The sequence below is a fragment of the Coffea arabica genome, chromosome 11c, assembly GCF_036785885.1.
Source record: "Coffea arabica cultivar ET-39 chromosome 11c, Coffea Arabica ET-39 HiFi, whole genome shotgun sequence".
NCBI classification, from domain to species: Eukaryota; Viridiplantae; Streptophyta; class Magnoliopsida; order Gentianales; family Rubiaceae; genus Coffea; species Coffea arabica.
Genome location: NC_092330.1, coordinates 5,569,680 through 5,593,935, shown reverse-complemented (window position 1 = coordinate 5,593,935; position 24,256 = coordinate 5,569,680). Strand labels below are relative to the sequence as shown.

The window sequence follows — 24,256 nt, the reverse complement described above, 5'->3', positions numbered from 1 at the left end:
AGGGATCGATCTTTCCGATGGAAGAGATGGAAAGAAGCCCACAACAGACCCAAATCAGATAGTATATTTTATTGTACTGTACTCGATAAAACTGTTTTGCAATGGAAATTCCAATCTCAGCTGGAAGTTTGATTCAATTCCAGTGTGAAAGATCAACAAGTTTTGGGAGTTGCTGAAATGCCCAAAAAGGTTGATAATATTCAGCTAAAATTGGGTTAGGGGCTGGGATGCAAGATGATATTTTGGATCGATACGGACGAAGAGCAAATAGGGTTTGACCGATATTTTGTAGAATAGAATTTGGCAAGATGATGCTGGAGAGGGAATCCTTCCACCCATTGATTACAAGTAGTTTGACTGTTTGTTTGGGATGTTCGACAAATTAAGCTACCCAAAATATAAATGGGAAAGGTGGGTGAGGTTAGGGGTTTCAAGGGTGGATGGTATCTCACTCAATTTCATCTGAAAGAATTTAGGGGCAATAATCTATGAAGAGAACAAAGGAGGTTCGAAGGCTCATCCCGATCCCATCTGCAACAGGGATCAACATTGTTTATATCACTCCTTCAAAGACGTGTGATTGCACGCACACCCCGACACAGCAGAAATTCCAAGTGATTGATCCCTGGGCCTTTGGTCACCCTTTGCTCTCCACTCCATTTTGCATCACCGTCTACTTCCACGGTGTTGATAGTTGGGAAGTTGCAGCAATCGCCAACAATGGTAGAGGAAGAGATATTGGTAAAAGTAAACGATTTGGTCAAAATTATTTTTCACTCCATTTTACAGAGTGGAACACAGCTCATTATGGACAAAAATGCCCTTCTGTGAAGACCCGAATTTTTACTTATTTTAATCTTATTTTAATGGCTTAATTAATTATTTATCCACCCATTTTCTCCAAATAATTTATTTCAACCATTTTAGACCCAATTGCATGGAACTATGACTTGCTTATATTTTTAAAATGACTAGTTTCAAAATTTAATTTTTGAAAGCTCGTTAAGTGAAAATAGTGAATATGCGATTGGAATCAATAATCGATTAGAGAATACGATAAGCTTGGAAAATTGGAGACTTGTATACTAGTCTTGAAATAGATATTTTTATGTTTAAGTGTTCAATTATTAGTTAGTGATACTATCATTATAAGAATTCTTGAAGTTTCACTTTATCGCGCTTAAATCGGAAATATGCTTTTTTACGCTCGCGATTAATTGAGGGACTTTAGACCTTTATTTTTAGACCATTAAGAATGAATAATAATAATAATATGATTGGAAGTGCATTAGAGGTTTAGTGCACGAGTGAAACAAACTCGAGAGAAATCGAGCACTCTCTTAGACAGCCGGCCATCAAGACAAGAAAAACAACTCCAAGCTCTTCAAATTCCTTCATCAAATCTTCATCAAACTTCCTCCAATTCACTTCAAATTTCAACCACACTTAGTCTAACACTTGGATATCACATCTAGCTAAGAAAAGGAGCTGCAATCCGCGGGTTTTCTTGAGCTAAGGAGAGCCGAAATTTCTGTCTTGAACATCAATGCAAGTGAGTGACGATCAACCCTTCAAATCTCGCTTTAGGGATGTAGTAGTGCACGTTTAAACTCATGCATGCATATGAGTAGCTTGTTTATGTTGAAAAATTGTTGTGTGGGCTCTATGAACTCCCACTTTGATTGGATGGACTGATTTAGTGAATGATGATGAAATTAATGCTGGTTTAGTGCTTATATTAGTGGAATAATGTTGGGTTGTTGATAGAAACTCAAGGATGGTGAAATGAGTAAAAGTGACCATTTTACCCCTGCCATGTTCGTGACCTTTGGTGTGAATTTTTGAGATTCTAATGGCTTGATTATAATTTATACATGTTATATGGATGGTGTAGAAAGTTTCATTGAAAAATAACATGGTTTGATTGGCCAAATGTATTGATTTCTAAAGGATAGCAAAACTGGAAAATTTTCCCGGATTGCCCAGGCAGTCCTTTTGTTTCGGCTATAACTTTTTACTCCGATGTCAAAATCGAGTGCCATTTGTGGCACTGGAAACTAGACATTCTCAGATTTCCATTGGTATCAAATGCACATCTTGGTTTTACTTGAGTGAGCCAAACCATTCGTTTGAAAATTGCTGTCCTGTTTCATTGGTTCACTGGAAGGCAGAACTTGAACTACAACTTGATGCTCAAATGTGGACTAGTTGTAGGCAGATTTTGAAAATGGTTTCTTCTGAGAAATTGTAGCTTTATGAATGTGTTTTCCAACACCATCAACCACGCTCAATTCCAAGTTAAATTGAGTGAGTTGTGGCCAAAGTTTGAAACTGGCTTAGTGATGGAATTCTTCATTTTGGACTGATCCTTAACTAATCTTGGTTTGGGACTTGTTATTTGAAATTCTTAGTGAAAATCACCTACCAAATGTATTTTGAATCCTCACTAGACCTGATTATCATAAACGAGACATGTTTTAGGCATTTTCCCTTGGTCAAAAGTTTAGAAAAGAAAATTTTCATATACAAGGCAGCTTTGCCTTAAAATTTTGGAAACTTGAGTGATTTGGTTAACCAACTTCCCGTGCTTATTTATCCATGAAATTTGGCAGTGGAATAGCCCTCATATGGTAGTATAATACTGCCAAGTTTGATGTCATTCCAAGTCCTTCTCGATGCCCAACAGATGTCCCAAAGTCTGCTTTTCAAATCTGGAAAACTTTTCCTTTTCTCTTGACCGAATGGTCAAATCTGATTTGGGGAGTTATATTTCGAAAGTTGTGATGCTCATTACTTTTAAATTGCTTAGTGGATGTTTATGGACTCTTGGTTTCGAAAATGGAGTGATTTAGAACTGATTTCATTGCACAAAACTTTTGCAAGCAAAAGAAAAGTGAGAAGGCAGATTAGCCTTGAAATATTTCTTGAATTTTGGTTATTTTAATGACTGCCTTCCCGTGGAAATTTTTACATGAAACTTGGTAGCAATGTTGTTCACACATGGAGGATTTAGTGTACCAATTTTTTTGTATTTCTAATGCCAAATCGATGGCCAAATGATATTTCCAAGATAGTCTTTAAATCTGGAAAATGACTGAACAGTTTGCGAAATGTGACCAACTTTGAACTGATGTCTCTCGATACTCAAAACTCCGATTCCTGTTCCGCCTATTGTGTTTTAAACTTCGATTGTAACTCTAATTGAGTTCCAAATTGTAGAGGCTATTTCGCATTGTGTGAATTTTGCCGAATTTCTAAACTTTGTCGAAAATCAACCCAAAACTGTCTTAATGGTCCAAAACAGCCACTTTGAACCACATTTCGAATGTCATCCATTTGGAATCATGGAAAAAGTGTCTTCTAGGAACTTTAAGTACTTTGGAATAAGTTTCCAACGGTACCAAGTTTTCCAATTTTGGACTTGTAATGAGTAAGATACGATTTTTCAAAGATCTTGTATCAAAACTGAAATTTTCAAAACTTAAGGAAATGGAGTTTTTTGAATTCTCCTTTTTCCCTTGATATCTTTTGAACGTTTTACACTTGATTTCAAAGATGAAAACCAGATTTCTCTTGTATTTTAAAATCTCACTTTTGAGCCTTGATTCGCGAATAATTTAGGCTCGCTTTTGTGAGATTTTTTTGGATGGTACAAGCGTACAACCATTCGTGATAATTGGGGTATATAAATGATAGTTCACTATTAATTGCTCAGCCTCGTACGAGAACCTTCAAGAGAATTCCACAGTGGACACCTGAACGTCAAGTGATAGTTCTTCTTTGTTTATTTGGTGAGTGTCAAGTATGTGTTAAATGCTTATGTGATTGAAATATTAGTTGTACAAGTGTTATACATGATACGTAAACTTGCCGAACCGAGTGTGTACTTTATCGCACTCGTTTTCATTTGAAATAAATGACTCATGCTTGTCCTAACTTGACTCGCTTGACCTGGCCTGACTTCCTTGACCTGACGTGACTTGCTTGACCTGACTTGACTTGCTTGACCTGACTTGTCTTGACCTGACCTGACTTGCTTGATCTGACATGACTTGACTTGAAAAATATGCTATGGCTGCATAAGTCGATTGGAACGATGTCTCATCGACCTCTGAACGATAGTAAGTGCCACACCGATTTGGTGGGAAGTACCTCTCGAATCGACTCAGACCTATTAACTGAACGATTATAAGTACCACACCGATTCAAGTGGGAGGTACCACTCGAGTCATCTCAATACCCTAGACCTCTGAACAATAGCAAGTACCACACTGATTTGGGTGGGAGATACCTCTCGAATCGCCTCAGAACCCTAAAGCATTCTAAGTCGATTGGAACGATGTCTCATCGACCACTGAACGATTGTACGTATCACACCGATTTGGTGGGAGGTACCTCTCGAGTCGTTTCAGTACCCTAAATCATGCTAAGTCAATTGGAGCGGAGTCTCATCGACCTCTGAACGATAGTAAGTACCACACCGATTCGGGTGAGAGGTACCTCTCGAGTCGTCTCAGAAACATAAATGGAATAAGTGAAGTGCTACGAATTTGATTACCTACCCCGGTGACCGGGTGTCGTCACAAGAAGGTATTAAATTGAACTTAGGTAAAACAATTGAAAATTAGCTCCTGACAGCTCCTGCATCCTACTCAAGGGTGTTTATTATAAATTATGAAATTCCTTGAATGTTATAGTTTTCACTATTGTGTAAGTGCTATTATTATTGAATTACTTGTCTTGCATGTTTTCTTGGCCTCACGAGCATCCGCTCACCCCGTTAAACTTGCTTTCTTTAACAGGAGCTGAAATGGAAGGAATTATGGAAAGGTCGACTTGATGGCCTTTTATTAGAATTTTGAATGTATTCATTTAGTCAACTTTTGGAAGCTGTATATTTTGGGATTGTAAGATATTTTAGGTAACTTATGATGTAAGACTTGATCGATTATTAAGAAATTGACCTTCCTTTATATTTTTGACTGTTAATACTGATTGGTTATTCTTAAGTTTGAATTGAATTTGTACCGAATCCTAGCGAGAGTTGGGCAAGCATCCCGCAGATACCCTTGGGTTCGCCCTTGGGAGAAGTAGGGGCGTCACACCTTCATATTTCGGCGTGCGTCTCACGTGGTCGTTGTTTCCTTCAATATCAACTGCTGAATTTGACAGAAGGTCTAACGTTTTGTACTTTGAATAGATTGAGAGCCAAAAGTTTACTTTTAATTGTTTGGGGATCAAAAGTTCATCCGGCTAATAGTTTGAGGGCCACTGGGACTTTGTGCCCAAATATATATAATGTATCTGGGGCACAAATGTGGTTTTAAATTAAACGAACTGAATAGGATTTGATCTAATAGTTAAAATTAAAATCTCATAAATCAGAGTTTCAGCATTCAATTTCTCCTTCCTATTTCCTAAACCCTACTACATCAGTGCTAAGAAGTAGGAAATAAAAATAATGACATATTCTTCTGATTGTTTTACAAAAGAAAAATAAAATGAATCCAAGGAGCTGCCCTGCTTTCTCAAGTTGAAAACATATCAGAGCTTGCACAGAAGTCCTTGAGAACGTAAGATGCTACCTTAAAAGGATTGGAGAAAAAGGTTCGTAACAAAATCAAAAACTGAGGAAAACGTACTAAAATTTATAATCGGCTAAAGGAATTAAACTTTTCTAACCATTAAATGCAAACAGGGAAGCTTTTAGCTGGATAATAATCACAATGAAAAAGAAAGGATGGATAGTAAATAATGGAAAAAAAAGGCTCTCTAATCTTTTATAAGAAAAAGAAGCCCTATGACTGTTGCTCTATTTGTTTAATGGAAAAGAAGCCAACTCCATACTACATTATTATTATTCTTTCGTGGATTGACAAATTGCTAATAGCTGAGTAAGAAATCAAATTTGGTTGAACTACTCAACACTATTTCTTTATTGAGGTCTTGCGTCAGCATAGATCAAAAGTAAAATAATGTTTTTTTAATAGCAGGTATGAATATATGTTATTTAATTTTAATTTGTATTTGAAAATCAATTCTTGTACACATGTCATGTCATGCATTCATAGCCATTAATATACGAAATCAATCCCTTTTTTTGGGTTATACACATTTTTATTTTATTTGGTGGAAATTTGTCACTTGGAGAAACAGTTTGGTATCTTACAGGATCCGGAGTTTCTCCTATATAAACCCCAACGAAAATGTCCCAACAAATCAAGCATCTGAGCTATCTTTAAGCGCTATATATAAGAGCAAAAAACCCCTTCAGTTTCAATACCTAGAAAGTAAGAATCATGTCTACTTTTCCAGAGCTCGATGACAAGATGAGAGAATTGAAGCAGTTCGATGAAACCAAGGTAGGCGTAAGAGGACTCGTGGATTCTGGGGCAGCGAAGATCCCAAGAATTTTCATCTGTCCACCTGAGAGTCGTCAGAGGCTAGAAGAACAACCAGAGATGCAGGCAGCAACAGTCCCCTACCGCAGGTTCCCACCATAGATCTTGAGGGCTCTGAGATCCCATCAAGAAGGGCTGAAATTGTTGATGAAATCCGTCAGGCATTGCAGACCTGGGGTTTCTTCCAAATGGTTAATCATGGGATTCCCACCGGTGTGTTGGATAACTTGTTGAGAAGCACCAGGGAATTTCACGAGCAACCGAAGGAAATGAGGATGGAATTCTACACCCGAGATTGTACCAGGAAGGTGAAATATTATTCCACGGGGGATCTTTATCAAACCAAAACTGCCCAATGGAGAGATACCCTGTCATGTGACTTCGACGACACCAGCAAAATCGATCTGGGGAGCTTCCCTGAAATTTGCAGGTAATTCCTAGAATTTTAGGAGTTTTTCAGTTAAAGTAACGACTTGCACAGCCAGAGGGTTGCTAGCGGTGTAGAAGATTTCAAATTTAATATCTTATTTTTAACATAAATGCATGTTTTGACAGATTCTTTTTTTTTTAATGGATCATTGGAATTGAATTGCAGAAACGAAATTGGAGATTATCTCAATCGCTTGCATGGATTGAAAAACCTGCTGGCTGAATTATTGTCTGAAGCACTAGGCCTATCCAGCAACCACCTTGCCAGTTTGGAATGCTTCGACATCCAGAGACTTTTATGTCATTATTATCCACCATGTCCAGAGCCTGACTTGACCATAGGCATAATGAAACACTCCGACCCGTATATCCTCACAATCCTCTTGCAAGATAACATTGGTGGTCTCCAAATCTTGCACAAGAACCAATGGGTGGATGTAACTCCTGTTCAGGGATCCCTTTTGGTAAACGCTGGAGATCTATTGCAGGTAGATAACAACTAAATAATATTCTCAACATCATGTTGATCAAGTACTACTCCAGTTTGATTTCATTCTAACAATTAGCATCTCGTTTTCCCGTCGATTTTGCAGCTGATTACCAACGATCATTTCAAGAGTGTGGAACATAGAGTAGTAGCTACAAGAGCTGGTCCAAGAATTTCAGCTGCATGCTTCATTTACCCAAGAAACAAGAATCAATCCAAGCCATACGGGCCAGTGAAGGAGCTTCTATCCGACAAGAATCCGCAGAAATACAGGGAAACCAGCTTCCTTGATTACATCCACTATTTTGGTTCTAAAGGCCTTGATGGTGTCAAGGCCCTTCCTCATTTCCAATTGATAAGCGCAAACGAGTAGTTGCAAATCGACTATGTACTACTACTCGTACAAAAAAAAAAATTAATGTCATAAAGTGTAGCAAGTATGGTCTATGATGTAAGCTCACTAGAGAAGTTGCGGATGCATAGCATAAAATAAGTGCTTGTGTTTTGTCCTTTCTTTAATTTCCATTATGGTAATCGGCAAGTCATGTCTTGTGGTATTATAGAATAGGATTGGGATCCTCACCATGGATCCCCTCATTTATTTATGTCTAAATTACTATGATGATATGAATTTGTCTGATTATGGTATTACTCTTCTTTTGTGTAGGATAAATAGCTACAACAATGTTAACACTATCTGCTTGAGTCGTGCTAGAAAGCACTGTCCTAAGAAACTATTTCAGAGTATTGAAATATTTCCCCAGGATTAAACAAGCCTTCTTCTATTTATTGCGAATAAGAAAGACAACCTTTCTTCTTGTTGCAAACTAGAAGGACCAGAACTAGCAAATTAAAAACCAGCAGATATATATATATATAAAGGAAGATGAGAACAGAATTATCAGGAAGATATCAACTAACAAAAAATAAAAGAGAGAGAGAGAGAGAGATAGAGCAGCTATCAAAAGATATTAACTGAAGCTGCTGGGGTGATTTTCTGAGGGAGAAGTGGATCCTATTTATAGACTTCAGAGTGAGGTGCAACCCTTCTCACTTCCGATGTGGGACAAAGACTGCAACCCTTCTCACTTCTCAATGTGGGACAGAGAAAATAATACTTCTCATTTTTTTCCGATGTGAGACAAAGAATATTTTTGAAATACTATATATTTTACAACAATCTCCCACCTATTTCAAAAAAATTCTTTGGATAAAGGAAGAATTTTAAAAGTACTCTGCTGGATTTGGTTGTAATGTAATTAGATTGGTGTCTTTTGGACTATGAACCAAACATAGATTGATAAAATATGATCTACAGAATTATTGGTGAAATATAAATTTCTATGAACCAATAACTCTTGATGTATGACAGAGATTTTATCAATCACATTGCAACCCATAATTTGCTGTTAACGCGATTTTGCGCTTTTTGGCCGTGCGCCTGCCTGGTTATTCATGAGAGCTCTAAAGATTTGACCAATGAATCTTATAGGAGCGGCCCCACTCCACTCTCATATAGGTGAATTCATCAAGTGTGTATTGCTTTAACTACACCTCCCTAATGGGATATGAATTCATTAAGAGTTTTAACTCATCCTCACAATTACTCAAAGCACTTATCTCTGGAGGGACTTAAATTGAAGTGTTTTACCATCAATATTGACTTGTTATTACCCATATGAACCTATTTCATGGGATCACCAATCACATAGGTTGGGTTACCGTCTCTATTGACAGCTTGTTGGTCGAAGTCCCATTTCTTTTGTAGTTTGAAGAATCAATTTTCTTCCAACGGGTTTAGTCAGAGGATCGGCCAAATTCAACTCTGACTTTACATAATCAATGGAAATAATTCCATCTCTAAGCAGCTGCTTTACGACATCATGTCTCAATCTCATGTGTCGACTTTTACAATTATACGATTTATTTTTAGCTATGGCAATCGCTGCTTGACAGTCACAATGTATGGACACAGGAGGCAACAAATCCTTAGTTGAAGGAATATTAGCTAAGAAATTTCTCAACCACTCGGCCTCAGTCCCTGTCAGTTCCAGAGCTACAAACTCTGACTCCATTATTGATCTAGCAATGATTGTCTGTCTAGCAGATTTCCATGCTATTGCACCACCACCAAGGGTGAACACATAACCACTAGTGGATTTCGTATCATTTGAATCAGAGATCCAATTAGCATCACTGTAACTTTCTAATACAGTGGGAAATCCACTATACAGGATACCAAAATTCATGGTACCTCTCAAATATTTCATTAGTCTGACTAATGCAAACCAATGCTCACGGTTGGGATTATGAGTATATCTACTCAGTCGACATACAGCATAAGCTATATCAGGTCTAGTGAAATTCATCAGATGCATCAGACTCCCAATAATCTGAGCATATTTAGACTGAGCAATTGGGTCACCATTGTTTTTCTTTAATTGAGTGTTAGCATCATAAGGAGTACTCACAGGTGTCACATCATAATTTTCAAACTTCCTAAGAAGTCTCTCTGTATAATGTTCTTGTGACAACATTATACCATCACCTTTTCTTATGATTTTAACACACAATATTATTTTAGCTTCACCCAAATCTTTCATATCAAAATTAGAAGACAAAAAATATTTAGTACTATTTACAATATCTAGACTAGTACCAAATATAAGCATGTCATCCACATATAAACTGATTATCACATATTGATCATTTATAATTTTGACATATACACATTTATCCACTTCTACAGATGAGAATCCATCTTTTATCAAGACTTGATCAAATTTTTCATACCACTGTTTAGGAGCTTGTTTTAGACCATAAAGAGATTTAATTAGTTTGCAAACTTTATTTTCTTGTCCAGATACAATACATCCCTCAGGTTGAAACATATAAATTTCTTTTTCTAAATCACCATTTAAAAAGGCTGTTTTGACATCCATTTGATGAATAACAAGTTTATGGATAGAAGCTAAAGCAAATAAAACTCGAATAGACGCAATTCTAGTTACTGGTGCAAATGTATCAAAATAATCAATATTTTGTTTTTGAGAAAATCCTTTTGCTACTAAGCGAGCTTTGTACTTTTCTATAGAGCCATCAGAGTTATATTTTCTTTTAAAAATCCATTTGCAACCAATAGGTTTTGCACCAGGAGGTAAGTCTACCAAAATCCAAGTTTTATTTGACAAGATAGAATCAATTTCAGATTTAATTGCTTCTTTCCAAAATTTACACTCAGGAGAAGAAATAGCATCGGAGTATGTTAAAGGATCATTATCAACAAGAAAGGTTTGGAAATCATTTTCAAATGAAAATTCTTTTCTTGGCCTTTTGCTCCTTCTTAATTCCTCAATTGGAATAATTTTCTTATTTATTTCAACAGGTGCATGAGAAATTTTACTAGACAGTGGAAAAATATGTTCAAAAAATTCAGCATTCTTTGTCTCAATAATTGTATTACAATCAAGTATATCACTTCTTAACACAAGAAATCTATATGCAGCACTATGTTCAGCATATCCAATAAACATACAATCAGAAGTTTTAGAATCTATTTTCCTTTTCTTAGGTTCAGGCAACAAGACTTTAGCAAGACACTCCCAAACTTTTAAATATTTCAAATTTGGTTTATAATTTTTCCATAACTCATAAGGTGTTTTGCCAGTCTTTTTATGTGGGATTCTATTTTGTAAGTGACATGCAGATAATATAGCTTCTCCCCATAAATTATCTGGAGCATGAGAACTAATTAACATAGAGTTCATCATTTCTTTTAACGTTCTATTTTTCCTTTCAGCTACTCCATTAGATTCTGGTGAATAAGGTGGAGTTATTTCATGTATTATGCCTTCCTGTTCACAAAGGTTATCTAAAGTTAAATATTCTCCACCCCTATCTGATCTAATTCTTTTTATCCTTTTATTAAGTTGATTTTCTACTTCAGACTTATAGGATAAAAAGGCATTATAAGTATCTTCTTTATTTCTAAGTAAATAAACTTTGGTATATCTAGAATAGTCATCTATAAATGTGACATAATACCTTTTCCCACCTCTAGTCATTGTTTGTTTTAAATCACCTAAATCAGTATGAATTAAATTTAATAATTCAGTTTCTCTATGGACAGTTATACAACTTTTCTTTGTTATTTTAGCTTCTGCACATATTTCACATTTGTTCATTTTATCATTAATACCAGAAATTAGGCCACATGATTGCATTTTCTTTATATAACCAATATTAACATGTCCTAATCTAGCATGCCATAAAGAAATGGAATCAACAATATAAGCAGAAGAAGATGCATTTTCATTGATCACATTGGAAATATTAAGTACAAAAAAGTCCCTGATTACAATAGCCCTTGCCCACAAATACATTATTTTTGGTCATTATGATCTTTCCAGATTCAAATGACACTTTCACTCCAACTTTTCCTAGCAATGCTACGGAAACCAGATTTGCCCGAATGTTGGGCACATGCAGCACATCATTGAGAGCCAAAGTTTTTCCTGAAGTGAGTTTCAAGAATACTTTGCTCTTACCCAGAACATTAGCCGTTCGTGAGTCACCAAGATAGACCACTTCTTCATCATCCCCTATAGGAGTATAGGAGGAAAATGCTTCTCGATTCGCACATATGTGCCGAGTAGCCCCAGAGTCTACCACCTACTCTTTGACATTGGCTGCACTATTCACTTGGGAGATGACAGCAGCAATTATATCATCTCCTTCGGTTAAGTGCACCTTAGGAGGGTTACCATTTGCTCTGTCACCTTTATTATGTCTGCATTGGACTGCATAATGTCCTGGTTTTCCACAATAAAAACAATTGCCTTTCTTCTTCTTAAAGTTGGGATTGTTAGGCTTGACATTAAAATTTTTAGGCTTGTAATTTTGGGATTTATTGGCGTACCTTTTATTATTGCTTTGCACCAGATTGGCTTTGTAAGCCATCTCCTTTGCCTTGGTAGCTCTCAACTCCCTTTTGTTTGAATCCTCAATGAGGATGTGCTTCACGAGCTCATCCATGGTATAATTTTTCTCCTTGTGTTTCAAGTTGTTTTTATAGTCGGCCCATGACTCAGGTAGCTTTTCAATCAGCATGCCTGCAGCAAATTTTTCAGGAAGATTGATGTCTTCATTTTTCAAGTCCTCTAGCAGCATTTGATATTCGGTGATTTGGATTTTCATCTCCTTGTCATCAGTCATTTGCCATTGGTTGTATTTTCCTACGACGAATTTTTGCTTGGTGCGTTGCATCTTCGGCAGTAAACTTTGTTACCAAGGCTTCCCAAATTGCCTTGGCTTCTTTGCTGCTACAGTAGACATCAAATAATTCATTAGAGAGTGTTTGAAGGATAGTGTGTCGACATACCTTATTGGCATATTGCCATGCTTCTTGAGTCTTGGCATCCGCAGTTGCGGAAGGTTGAGATTCAGTGAGCGCATAAGCTACTCCATGAATGTCAAGTAGAGAGTGCACACGTTCTTGCCATCTTTTAAAATTTTCATTGGCGAAAATTTCAATTTTGGATACATCTGGAAAGGGCTTGGCGAATGGTAGTGCCACTGCAACAGTTGCTGATGAAGGCTGCGGGGTGCTAACATTGTCAGATGCCATAGTTTCTTAGATTGTAGGATAAATGGCTACAACAATGTTAACACTATCTGCTTGAGTCGTGCTAGAAAGCACTGTCCTAAGAAACTATTTCAGAGTATTGAAATATTTCCCCAGGATTAAACAAGCCTTCTTCTATTTATTGCGAATAAGAAAAACAACCTTTCTTCTTGTTGCAAACTAGAAGGACCAGAACTAGCAAATTAAAAATCAGCAGATATATATATATATAAAGGAAGATGAGAACAGAATTATCAGGAAGATATCAACTAACAAAAAATAAAAGAGAGAGAGAGAGAGAGAGAGAGATAGAGCAGCTATCAAAAGATATTAACTGAAGCTGCTGGGGTGATTTTCTGAGGGAGAAGTGGATCCTATTTATAGACTTCAGAGTGAGGTGCAACCCTTCTCACTTCTGATGTGGGACAAAGACTGCAACCCTTCTCACTTCTCAATGTGGGACAGAGAAAATAATACTTCTCATTTTTTTCCGATGTGGGACAAAGAATATTTTTGAAATACTATATATTTTACAACATTTTGATCTTCAAATCAACGTATTTTTTAGAAAATTTTGACATTTAATTTGTGCGAAGCATTTGAACAATGAAAACTAAGTCAAAATTTGTAATGGAGAGAATTTCTATCCAATGCAATGGAGAGGTGTCTAATATGATAGAATATGCTTTTAACTACCCAAAACTAGTACCCTTGTTACATGCTTTTTATTCTCATGCCTGTGAAATGTGTTTCAGTTCCTCTCTATGGATACAGCACAAAATCTTTAATTAGCATTGGAAGAGATTAATTACAACCAGTCAATTCTACTACAATGGATAGGAAAGCAACCATTTATAAAGATAAACTTCCCATATGATGCAATGGAAACAATTTATGTGGCACCAAATTTCCCTCCTCCTCACCAGCTTTTTGGACCATGGAAAAGATTTAACAAATTATGGACAATTTGAGCAAATCGAACACCTAATAATAATACTTAAAATTTCGTTTTATGTATTGGTTAATGATGAGGTATTCAATTGGTATTATTGGTGTAAGTGAAAATTGCACCAATCATCTCTTATATATTATTGATTTGAAATTTTAGTCTCTCAAAATCAAAACATTTTAGTTTTTAATAAATAAAAAATGATTACATTTGGTCCCTGATCACCTTTTCAGTCAAATTTAGATAGAAATAAGACATAGACACATCAAGTGGCCACTTTTTTAATTGGTAAATCTAGCACTTCACTTAAATTTTGACCACGTTTCTTCACATGCCAATCATGTGTTTTGTTAACTATTTTTAAAAGGATTAATTTTTTATACATTGACAATATATACATTTTCACTATTTGATACATAACACATAATATGAATTTGAATTTCAAACCCAAATTTTACATATGTATCATGTATCCAACCGTAATAATGTATACACTATTAGTGTATATAAAATTAACCCTTCATAAAATACAAAAGGTAAGGATCAACAAGCTTCACACTCCATTTCCTGCTCTTCTTCTTTACCCAATCTAAAACCTGAATTTTCAAATGCCCAGCGGCAAACTAACATCTATTCAAAATAAATTAGTGATTGAAGACTATAAATCTGTGTTGGAGGAAGGCTGACTGTGGAAACGAAGGAATAGGAGAAAAGTATCATCCCAGATTATGATATGTATTTCTACACCCTAAACCAAAAAAATTGTCGATTGAATCATGATTTTGTGTTTATAATTTAAATAAAGTTGCCATAATCATCATCAGTGCATGTTTGTGTAATATTATATCTTTATTTGGTTGTTGGAATTGGTTTTTGTTTTTATTTTAATTGTGGTCCCTTTTGAGTGTTATATTGTCGTTTTTCATAGATAGATGCTGTCTGCGTTTTCTATTATGGTTGGTCCATAGATAATTTATTTTTCGCCTATGTTCTCAATATTTAAGGGTCTGTTTGATTGGAAGTAAAATGTTTTCCTTGGGAAAATATTTTCCGTGGAAGTAATTTTCCATGAAAATCATTTTCCTTTCATCATTTTCAGGTGTTTGGTTAATTTATTGAAAATATTTTCTTACTACATTTTTCTGGTGTTTGTTTACCTTTTGAAATATTTTCACTTTTATCTCTATTTTTACTTTCTACACATTATAACTACATACTTCTTCCCATGCAAAATAAAAAAATTTATCTCATTGTTTAACATTAAAAAATCTTGGAGAAATGTATATATGAATAAAAAATATCTCCTTAAGCAATAAACAAGTTGCTGGCCATTTAGTGTCAAATATCAATCACATGCAATGCTTATTGTGACATATATCTTGCACTCTCACTGCTGAAAGTTTCTCTAGAAAAGAATGTCCCTATTATACATAATTAATTACTAGCATAAAATGAGCAGGATGAGATTTTTTTTTTTTTTTTGAATATACTAGGAGGAGGGTTGGGTTGGGTTGGGGTGGTACGGGGGAGGGAGTGTAAAGAAGAGGTCTTGGATTTACACTAAAAAAAAAAAGAGCATACTACAAGATGTTTTCAGTAAGTTTGGAACATACTACAGGCGGGATGCATGCATTTCGGAAAACAATTTCAGTAAGTTTGGAAGGGAAGTTGTTTTCCATAAGATGAGTGAAAATATTTTACATAGGAAAATGTTTTCAGTAACTTTTGTGCAACCAAACACGGGAAATTAGGAAAATATTTTCTTGGAAAATATTTTCACCCGAAACAAACGGACCCTAAGTGATATGCCAAATTTGCCTTCTAAAAATTGGCCACTTGATGTGTCATGACTTATTCTTGTCAAAATTTAATTGGCAAGGCCATTAGGGGCTTTTATTTGTTAGGTATTAAAATTATTAGTTTTAATATTGAGAAGTTAAAATTTCACATCAGTCATATACTAGGGATGGTTGATGCAATTTGCTGTTGCTTGTAATGTTGACAATGCAAACATGTATGTTGCCCAAACATATTGCTTGTGATATTTCAATGGGTACTATTTTACACAATAAAGGAATACTCCCTCTGTTCCAAAATTTTTATCACACTTTGGGAATGGAGTTTTTCTTATTAATAGTAACATTGAAGAGGTATTTGCGCAATCTTTCAAATGTACCCTCTTCAATTAGCCGTCACAATTGAAAAGGTTTCACGAGTCCATGGAAAAAGAAAGAATGTGGGCCCTTGTGCTTTCATGCATTTTGAAGTGCACATACTGTGATGTACACATGCAAAAACTTCTGTTTGAAACTCGCATCTTTTCGAACTTGGAAAACAACTGAGAACTACTAGTATCTGGGAGCTATAATAGTTATACACAACTCTCTTTTGCCAATCAATATAAGGGTGAAAATGGGAAATGGGGGTAAAAATTGGTTCTCAATTCTAGAAAGTGACAATAATTTCAGGCAGACAAAAAAAATTGATATTTTTAATAGGACGGAGGGAGTATAATACAACAATCAAGTGCAGTTCATAAATTTGGATGAATATAGTTAGTCTTAGGGATTCTACTAGCATCTTTGAAAAGTTACACAAATATATAAAAGTCCACCGATCGTCTTTTGTGTTGCTTGGGATATAAAATATATACGCAAGTGTCTAAAAAGTTCAATGAGAAGAATTAGTTGCTCAGATCGGCTGTAGCTAATCGTAACGCCTGATCTGAGCCACTGATTATAGATGTTAATTTTAGTTTAAGAAATGGAGTCTAATCATGCAACCGCAAACCCTTCGAGCATATATGTGATTTTAAATTACTAAGCAAATGTTACCATCCAATTTCATTTTTCTCATTTAAAACAATGAGCTCTTTATAATAGAAATGGTCATGCACGAGAAAGTTAAAATGTTAAGCATACTTATTTTGTTATACTAGTTGATTTCACACCTTAGCTATGCAATTTTAAAAAAAAATAAAAATGAGGGGAATCCCATGATGTTTTTCCTTTTAAAATGGAGATGACTTGAGTGTTGAATTTTGTGTGAGATACATAAACTTTCTTAAAAATACTACAATTATATATGGAACCATCTATAGAAGAGTTTCTAAATGTGATCCAGAACATTGTGGAACATAGAAGACTTGTTGTTCCATGAATGGGATAAAGAACGCCAATCTGTTCACTAATGAATATTGGCTCCCTTGTTAAGTGTATCCTATGCATTGCCAACATTGAATCTTTAATGCAAGTACACTTCTAATGCTCAATTACCCTCCATTTCTTTTGTGGAATGGGAAATTCAGTAAGCAATAACCTGCCTAACATTAAAATCCATGTACATCAACGTATACTAATTGCAATCTTAGCTCAAAATCCAAATAAAACAAGTCAAATTTTGCCATTTTAATATAACCGCATTCTATATAGTGAGTCTTGTTAATGGCTAAGATCAATTGGATTGGTTAGTTGAGAAACATTTAGGTAGTGGTTGAAAGCTTTCCCTATATATTGGTCATTATTATAGCACCAATATTGAAATCAAACATGATCGAGGATATCCCTTGATAATGACGAGTAGCAATGGCTATTGATCATTGATGGATCTTCTATTTACCCTTTAAATGGATAATAACATAGGGTTTCTATAAAATTATAGATAAATTATTTGTTAACTCATCACCTAGCTTAAGTCAAATATCAAACTTATAGTTTTGATTTATTGATATTTACATATTGTTGGTACTCTATTTGGAAGTTAAGAAGCACTCAAATTTTTAAAATCCACAAGTCCCAATTCTCCGTCCCACCGTGGAGTCAAATTGAACAATAAAACCATTTGATATTGGATTAATTCTATTTTGCAACTTTGAACCGGTACCTCATTTTAGTTTGTACTCTAAATTTCAATTTTAAACACTACACTCTAATGTCACAAAGTTGTCCTACCTAAATTCAATTGGTAGCAAGTGAGCAATACTAATGAAAGAAAGGATCATGCACACAAAACCCTTTTTGTATTATTGATAAGGATTCCAAGATGATGGTAATTACACTATCATCTAGTAGATTGGCTTAGGTATACGTTGCGTATAAGGTCCTCTATTTGGTTACATTTTGCTAACACTAACGTAAATTGCACGTAAGTGGGATATATCTGAGAGCTTAGCGTACTAAGTATCCAAACTTAAAGTTTAGGGAATAAAGTAACAATAAGGTACAAGTTTGGGGTTAGAAGTGGAGTTGGTCCTTTGATATATTTGCATGGTTTGCTTTGGAATATGAGGATCTTTCTAGCTTAAAATGAAATCTTTAAAAAAGTGATATATATATATATATGTGTGTGTGTGTGTGTGTGTGTGTGTGATATGTGTGTGTATGTATATATATATATATATGTATGTATGTATGTATGTATGTATATATATTCTTGTCTGCGTTTGATGCGGATGGGAATAAGAAACTCTATTCATTGTCGAGAGAGAGGCACTCTTCTTGTTAGATATCTTGGCCCTTCCAGTGATAACACTACTATCTTGAGTTTCAAAGACTACTTACCAATATCTCGTAAATAAAGAAAAACTAATTGTAAAAGTGAAAACAAAAAAAAAGTACTGTATTCGAGAAAGAATGTCGTTTATCAGTGGCTATGCTTTTTTCAAAATAGTATGCAAACTTTGATATATTCTACTTAATTATCAAATTTAACCCTTATAAAATATGGTTTTCTTTACCCTTATCAAGTCTTATACAGTTTGTCAGTTATAAGATTGGCATTGATCCAAGTGTTAATTTTGGAAAATATAAACTTAAATTGCAAAAATGTCTACAAATAAGCAGTGTGTAAAATGTGACTATGTATACTTAAATTGTAAATTTTAGATGTTTATCATATGTACATGATTTGAATTCATATTATGTGGTATGATCTAAATTTGTTAGTATAGATAGTGTATAAAAAAAATGGGCAAAAATCCGCGGTGCTCCTCAAACTTTCAACTTTGCGCACTTTTAGTCCTCCAACTAATAAGTGCGTAAATGTAGTCCTCTAATTAATAAAAATGTGTAGTTGTAGTCCTTCCCCGTTAGGATGGATGGGAAACGCATCACGGATTGCTCACATGACATTTATTTTTGGGATAATTACAAAAACCTCCTTAGAGGTTTCTAACAATTTCACTGAGTTCCCCTGAAATTTGAAAAATTACACTTACTTCCCTTGATTTGATTGTTTCAGTAACAAAACCTTAAAATAATATTGCCTTGTTCAAATTTTTAAATAAATATCCAAAAATACCCTTGTGTAATGAGTTTTAATTTACTTACATATATAATTATAAGATTATCTAGTATAATTATAAGAAAAATGTCCCAAAATTTCAAGTCCATACCTACTCTTTGATAAACAACTATAATAATAAATTTATCACTATTGATAAGTGAATATTTAACGTATATTTTGTACAAGTTTGGCAAGAACTTTTGGTATGTTTTGAGAAGATTAAAGCCATATTTGAACTCTTTTGGTGATAATTGCTTAAATATTGTTTAAGTGTTCAAAACTTGATAAATGAGTGGATTAATGCGTTAATTTTGTGAAATTATGAAGGATATTGATGTATAAAATTCATGTACAAGATGAAAGAAAAGTAAGGATCGTTCAGAGGATAAACTACACAAGAAATTAGAAGCAAAAGTGAAGAAAAAGGAAAAGAAGTGAAAAACTGGAAAAAAAAAAAGATCAGCACGGATCCGAGCTCGGATCCGTGTGAATCAAGGGCGATCCGAGCCCTCATCTGTACTTATGGAGGAGTGTATACGAGGACAAACGATCCGAGCTCGGATCCATCAGAGAAAGGCCTCGGATCAGCTTGATCCGAGCTTGGATCTAACTTTCACCCCTCGGATCCGAGGCTCGAATCTGCCTCTCTCTTCTGCAAATGGCACAGCCATTTTTTCTCACTTTTCACACAACTTTTCAGCTATTTGGAGTGAGGGAATTCGGTGCACATGCTTCAGAAGACAAAAGGGCAGACAATATGGCATATTTTCAAGTCAAAAACATTGGTTATTGACTATCCTAACAAAGTTGAGATTTGGAAATCAAAAGGTGGAATTTGACTTGGAAAAATGGATGCTCTTGAGCAGTTTTTATGCAGAGACATTGGGAGAGGTAAAAAGGGACTTTACGTAGCTAGTTTTTCTTTTTGTAACTAGTTTCTCTCTAGATAGGAGTTCTTGAAGAAGCATTTGGAGTTTTCACTTGTAATCATCTTGTACAAGAACATAGCAGAAATTGGAGGGCTTCACCATCAATTGGCTAAGCTTTCTTTTAACTTTCTTGTACTTGTACTTTATGATGTTTTGCATTAATAAACTTGTGAGTTTGGTTGTTAAATCATTCATGAGTAGCTAAACTTCTTTATCTAGGGAGTAGATGAACCTTATGGCTAAATGATTTGAATTGAATGTGATTTACACTTGTTATATCTTGTATTAACTTGTCTATTTGTGCATTTAGTAATTACTTGTTATTGCTTGATCACCAATAGCATGTTTATAGTTGTTATTGTTCAATGAGAATTGGTAGTAACAATGGAAACACATGAGTAGAGCTTAAGATTGTATGTTCATGAAAATAGAGATACACTTAAGTGGATTTTTCTAACATTTCATGAAAGAAAACAGAGTAGTAGTAGTATTTCACCATGAAAATAGGGAAAACTATTTTGCTCTAGGCCATTTCATATGAGAATGAGATTTGGTAATTTTAGAAATGAATCCTTGGTTAAACAAGAAAAATAACAAGAGGTAAATCTATTCATTTGTGTTGTTTATGCCATAAGTGGAATCTACATCCCTAGATTCAATCTTTAGTGAAATTTCTCCATTTGCTTTTAACATTGATTAAACCAGATTTGTAGACAATAGCATTATAATTTTCTTGCTCAGATTTATTGTAAGTCTAATAATAGAGAAAAATAAGCGTTTAGTACTTGTATAATTTGCGCCTCGTGGGATCGACCCGATACATACCCTACATTATGATTTCGGCCTGTATACTTGCAGTGAACTGGTATAAAATCGGATTTAAACTTGCATTCATATAAAAATCCCGTCAACTATGACAGGATACTTTTAATGGTATTTTATTATGGATTTAAATTTATAAGATAGAAAAAAAAATTGAAATAATTCATTTAGAGTTTATGAATTTTTCGAGTAGTTGAATTATCATAATTTAATAGTAATTTTGAGCCATTTTCTTTTCACTTATTGTTAATTTTAATACCAAAATATAGAAAACAAAGATCAGCAAATACATTGGATTGCATATAAAGTTAACTCGTCAAAAAAATCACTAGTTGGACATTCGGTTACAATAGAAACTAGAGATGATAGTGGTAGTTCTACAGTTTTATTGGTAAAAAACTTTTTAAAAAAGGAATAAGAAGGAAAAAGAATGAAAAAATAATTTTAAAAGTCATTCTAAGTATACACATATCACACAAGGAAATTTTATTAAAATATTTAAGGGTAGTATCATTTTAAATGATAAGGGATGTATGTGTAATTTTTAAAACCTTAAGGGAGTTAAATGAAATTGTTAAAGCCTCAAGAGAGGTTTATGAAATTATCCCTTTATTTTTTGCATCATTTTTGTATCATCCCGTCCATCTTAATAGCCAAATTAGACGGAAGGACTATGACTACATATTTTTATTAATTGGAGGACTATATTTACATACTTATTAGTTGGAGGACTAAAAGTGCGCAAAATTGAAAGTTCAAGGACCACAACGATTTTTTACCCTAAAAAAATTACACTGAAAAATAATGCAGTTAACAACTCAGAACTTAAGGTTTCGTTGGGTCTCGATATGAGCCTAAATTATACAAGCCCATACCCTATTCAGACCATACAGTTTTCCTATATTGGCTGGGTTTGAGTTTGTATGGGGTTAAGTTTTAAGAAGTGGATCCAACCAATTAAAACATGATAGGTCTGGGTTCTGTCTAGGTAAAACATGTTAGTTTTGTAGCGGTACTTGTATTGGGCTAGAGTCTTGTCCTTTAGTTGGAGCCCAATAGATTATTCTTTGGCCTAGCTATTGTTTTGAGCCTAAAACCAAGCCTCTAACCTTGATCCAAGGGGAGAATATCTTTTGTCCATACAATGCCCTCCACTATCAAGCCTAACTTGTTAGGCTTATGAGTAAAATAGAGTAAATTTCATTTTGACCTCTTAAACTGTACACCTTATCCCATTTTAATTCTTAAACTTCAAAATGAGACACTTAAATTTCTAAACTACTAAATCTGTCCCAATTAAGTAAAGTTGATGATAGAATCCACAAACCATCAGCCTTCTTGGGGTATGTAAACACGTGCTGTTAGACGAGATTGGGTTTCTGATTCTACCAAAATGATGAGGGCATAAATGTAATTTCATCGCAAAAAATAGCAAACAAAAGCCCCTAAATATTTTGAGTTGTTTGGTTTAGGGCTTTGATTTGTAAATCACGGAGAAAGAGAGAGAAGAGAGGGACAAGAAAAACTCTACAAAATTTTTGAGTAATACCATCAAAATAGATTAAGATCTAGAGATAGTGAAGATTGCGACAATGGTAAGGAAGATAGGACATTAGAGAGAAAAGTCATCTCTAGCGAAGCAAAAGAAATCGAAGATGAAGACTGAAAATGGTAATCAAAATAAAATTTTGTCCTTTTACCATCGATTAATTTAAATAGCATAATCCATACATGGGCTAGAAAATTATTGTTGATTTGTTGTGAAATATGTCTCTGTCACCATAGGGATTTGTGAAAAGTTAGGGTTTTGTATGGTAGTGAAATTTGTCTCCTATAATGTGCTTTGTACGATGTGGAAAAGATATATTACATAATTTACTAGAAGAATCAAGAATCTGTGGTCCTTGTTTTAAAGACATAGTGATTTATCGTATACTCTATCTCCTTAATGCTCCCTGTATTAATGATATTGTGGTTCGTGGTTCTCGTTTAGAGTTGTTGAAATTTTTAAAACTTTTTATGATTAAAATTTTATTTTTTTAAAATCAAAGAGTGGGCAATATGATGTCTGATTTGAACCATTTACTTTGGTGATACACGATCAAGGCAAGTTTACAAGGTCACCTAACACAGAATACATAGAAGGAAGGGTTGACATCATCATTAGGTGTAATCCTGAAAAATGGTCACTTCAGGTGCTTGATAAATATGGAGAGAAACTTTAATACCCATAAGATGCAGGTTTTTAGTGGTATTGTAAACTGCCAGGATTACTACTCGATCAAGAACTATTTTTTTGCTTATATGATAGGGATTGTGAATTACTTGTTAAAACTACCACCAAATAGAGTTGTTGAGGTGTTTCTTACTGTTGGAGGTGGAAGTAATGGGGTGAGGCTTCCTACTTAGAATATGCAAATTGAAGCCATGCATGAAAGTCATACAACTCCTTCAAAAGAGGCTGGGAAAGATGAAGATACAAACTAGTCATGATAGGGATGTTGTTATACTAGAAAAGGATGAGGGTGCTGATGAGAGAGTGGACATGCACCCACAAAAGGTAGACACTCAGGAGGAACTTTTTGATGCAGCTTGTTTGGTCTAACTCCAGGAAATTGACGAAATGGTTCTTGACAATCCCAAAAAAAAACAACAAAGCAAAAAATAAATGAAACAGAAACACAAGATTTTATATGATTCGGCCAAATTGACCTACGTCCACGATCGGAGGAGGAATAGAATTTCACTATGAAGAAGAGAGTACAAAAATGCCTTAGGAAAGTATTTCTAGACCCAAAAACACCTAATACTAAAACACAGAAATGTCCAAAATATTTTTACTAACAAAAGGCTTAATAACCCAAATGCTCAAATAGCTCAATAAAACTCTCTCAATTTGGTGCATTTAATCTCATCATAGGCCCACTATATTTATAGCCAACTAAGGGAAAGACTTTCTTGTACAAAAAATGATGTAGGACAAAGTCGTACATAACAAATTTCCACCTTGGTGTGTCCCCAACATCAACAATAGCAAATCTACTCTACATTCTCCACATAAGCCTCCATGGGTCTAAGTCATGAACAACGAATACCAGCCAAGTCCAAGCACTGCATGAACTTATAAACTATAAGAGTCTTCATGAACATGTTAGTAGGATTCTCCTTGACGGGATTTTGATATAAGTACAAATTTAAATCCAATTTATATCCATTTTGACTGCAAGTATACAGGTCAACTAGTAGTTTAGAGCATATATCAGGCCGATCCCACGAGAAAGATTGGACAACTACCGGTATTACTAAAGTTTCTCTATTATTTGGACGATCAAT

At 34.7% G+C, this 24,256-nt stretch overlaps 1 protein-coding gene across 1 annotated transcript; it reads left to right on the top strand.

The window, feature by feature from the left end:
• Nucleotides 1–6,176: 6,176 nt before the first annotated feature.
• On the top strand, nucleotides 6,177–7,968 carry LOC113715862 (1-aminocyclopropane-1-carboxylate oxidase homolog 1-like). The gene is made up of 3 exons (XM_072071271.1): nucleotides 6,177–6,831; nucleotides 6,997–7,318; nucleotides 7,424–7,968. The coding sequence occupies exons 1-3, from the start codon at nucleotides 6,590–6,592 to the stop codon at nucleotides 7,688–7,690; spliced, it is 831 nt and encodes a 276-aa protein (XP_071927372.1). The 5' UTR covers nucleotides 6,177–6,589; the 3' UTR covers nucleotides 7,691–7,968.
• Nucleotides 7,969–24,256: the final 16,288 nt, after the last annotated feature.

Excerpts from the sequence above, each read along its gene's own strand:
- LOC113715862 (XM_072071271.1), top strand. The coding sequence starts at position 6,590 with ATGGTTAATCATGGGATTCCCACCGGTGTGTTGGATAACTTGTTGAGA. Across the intron at positions 6,832-6,996 it reads AGCTTCCCTGAAATTTGCAG|AAACGAAATTGGAGATTATC; the intron begins GTAATTCCTAGA and ends ATTGAATTGCAG. Across the intron at positions 7,319-7,423 it reads ACGCTGGAGATCTATTGCAG|CTGATTACCAACGATCATTT; the intron begins GTAGATAACAAC and ends TCGATTTTGCAG.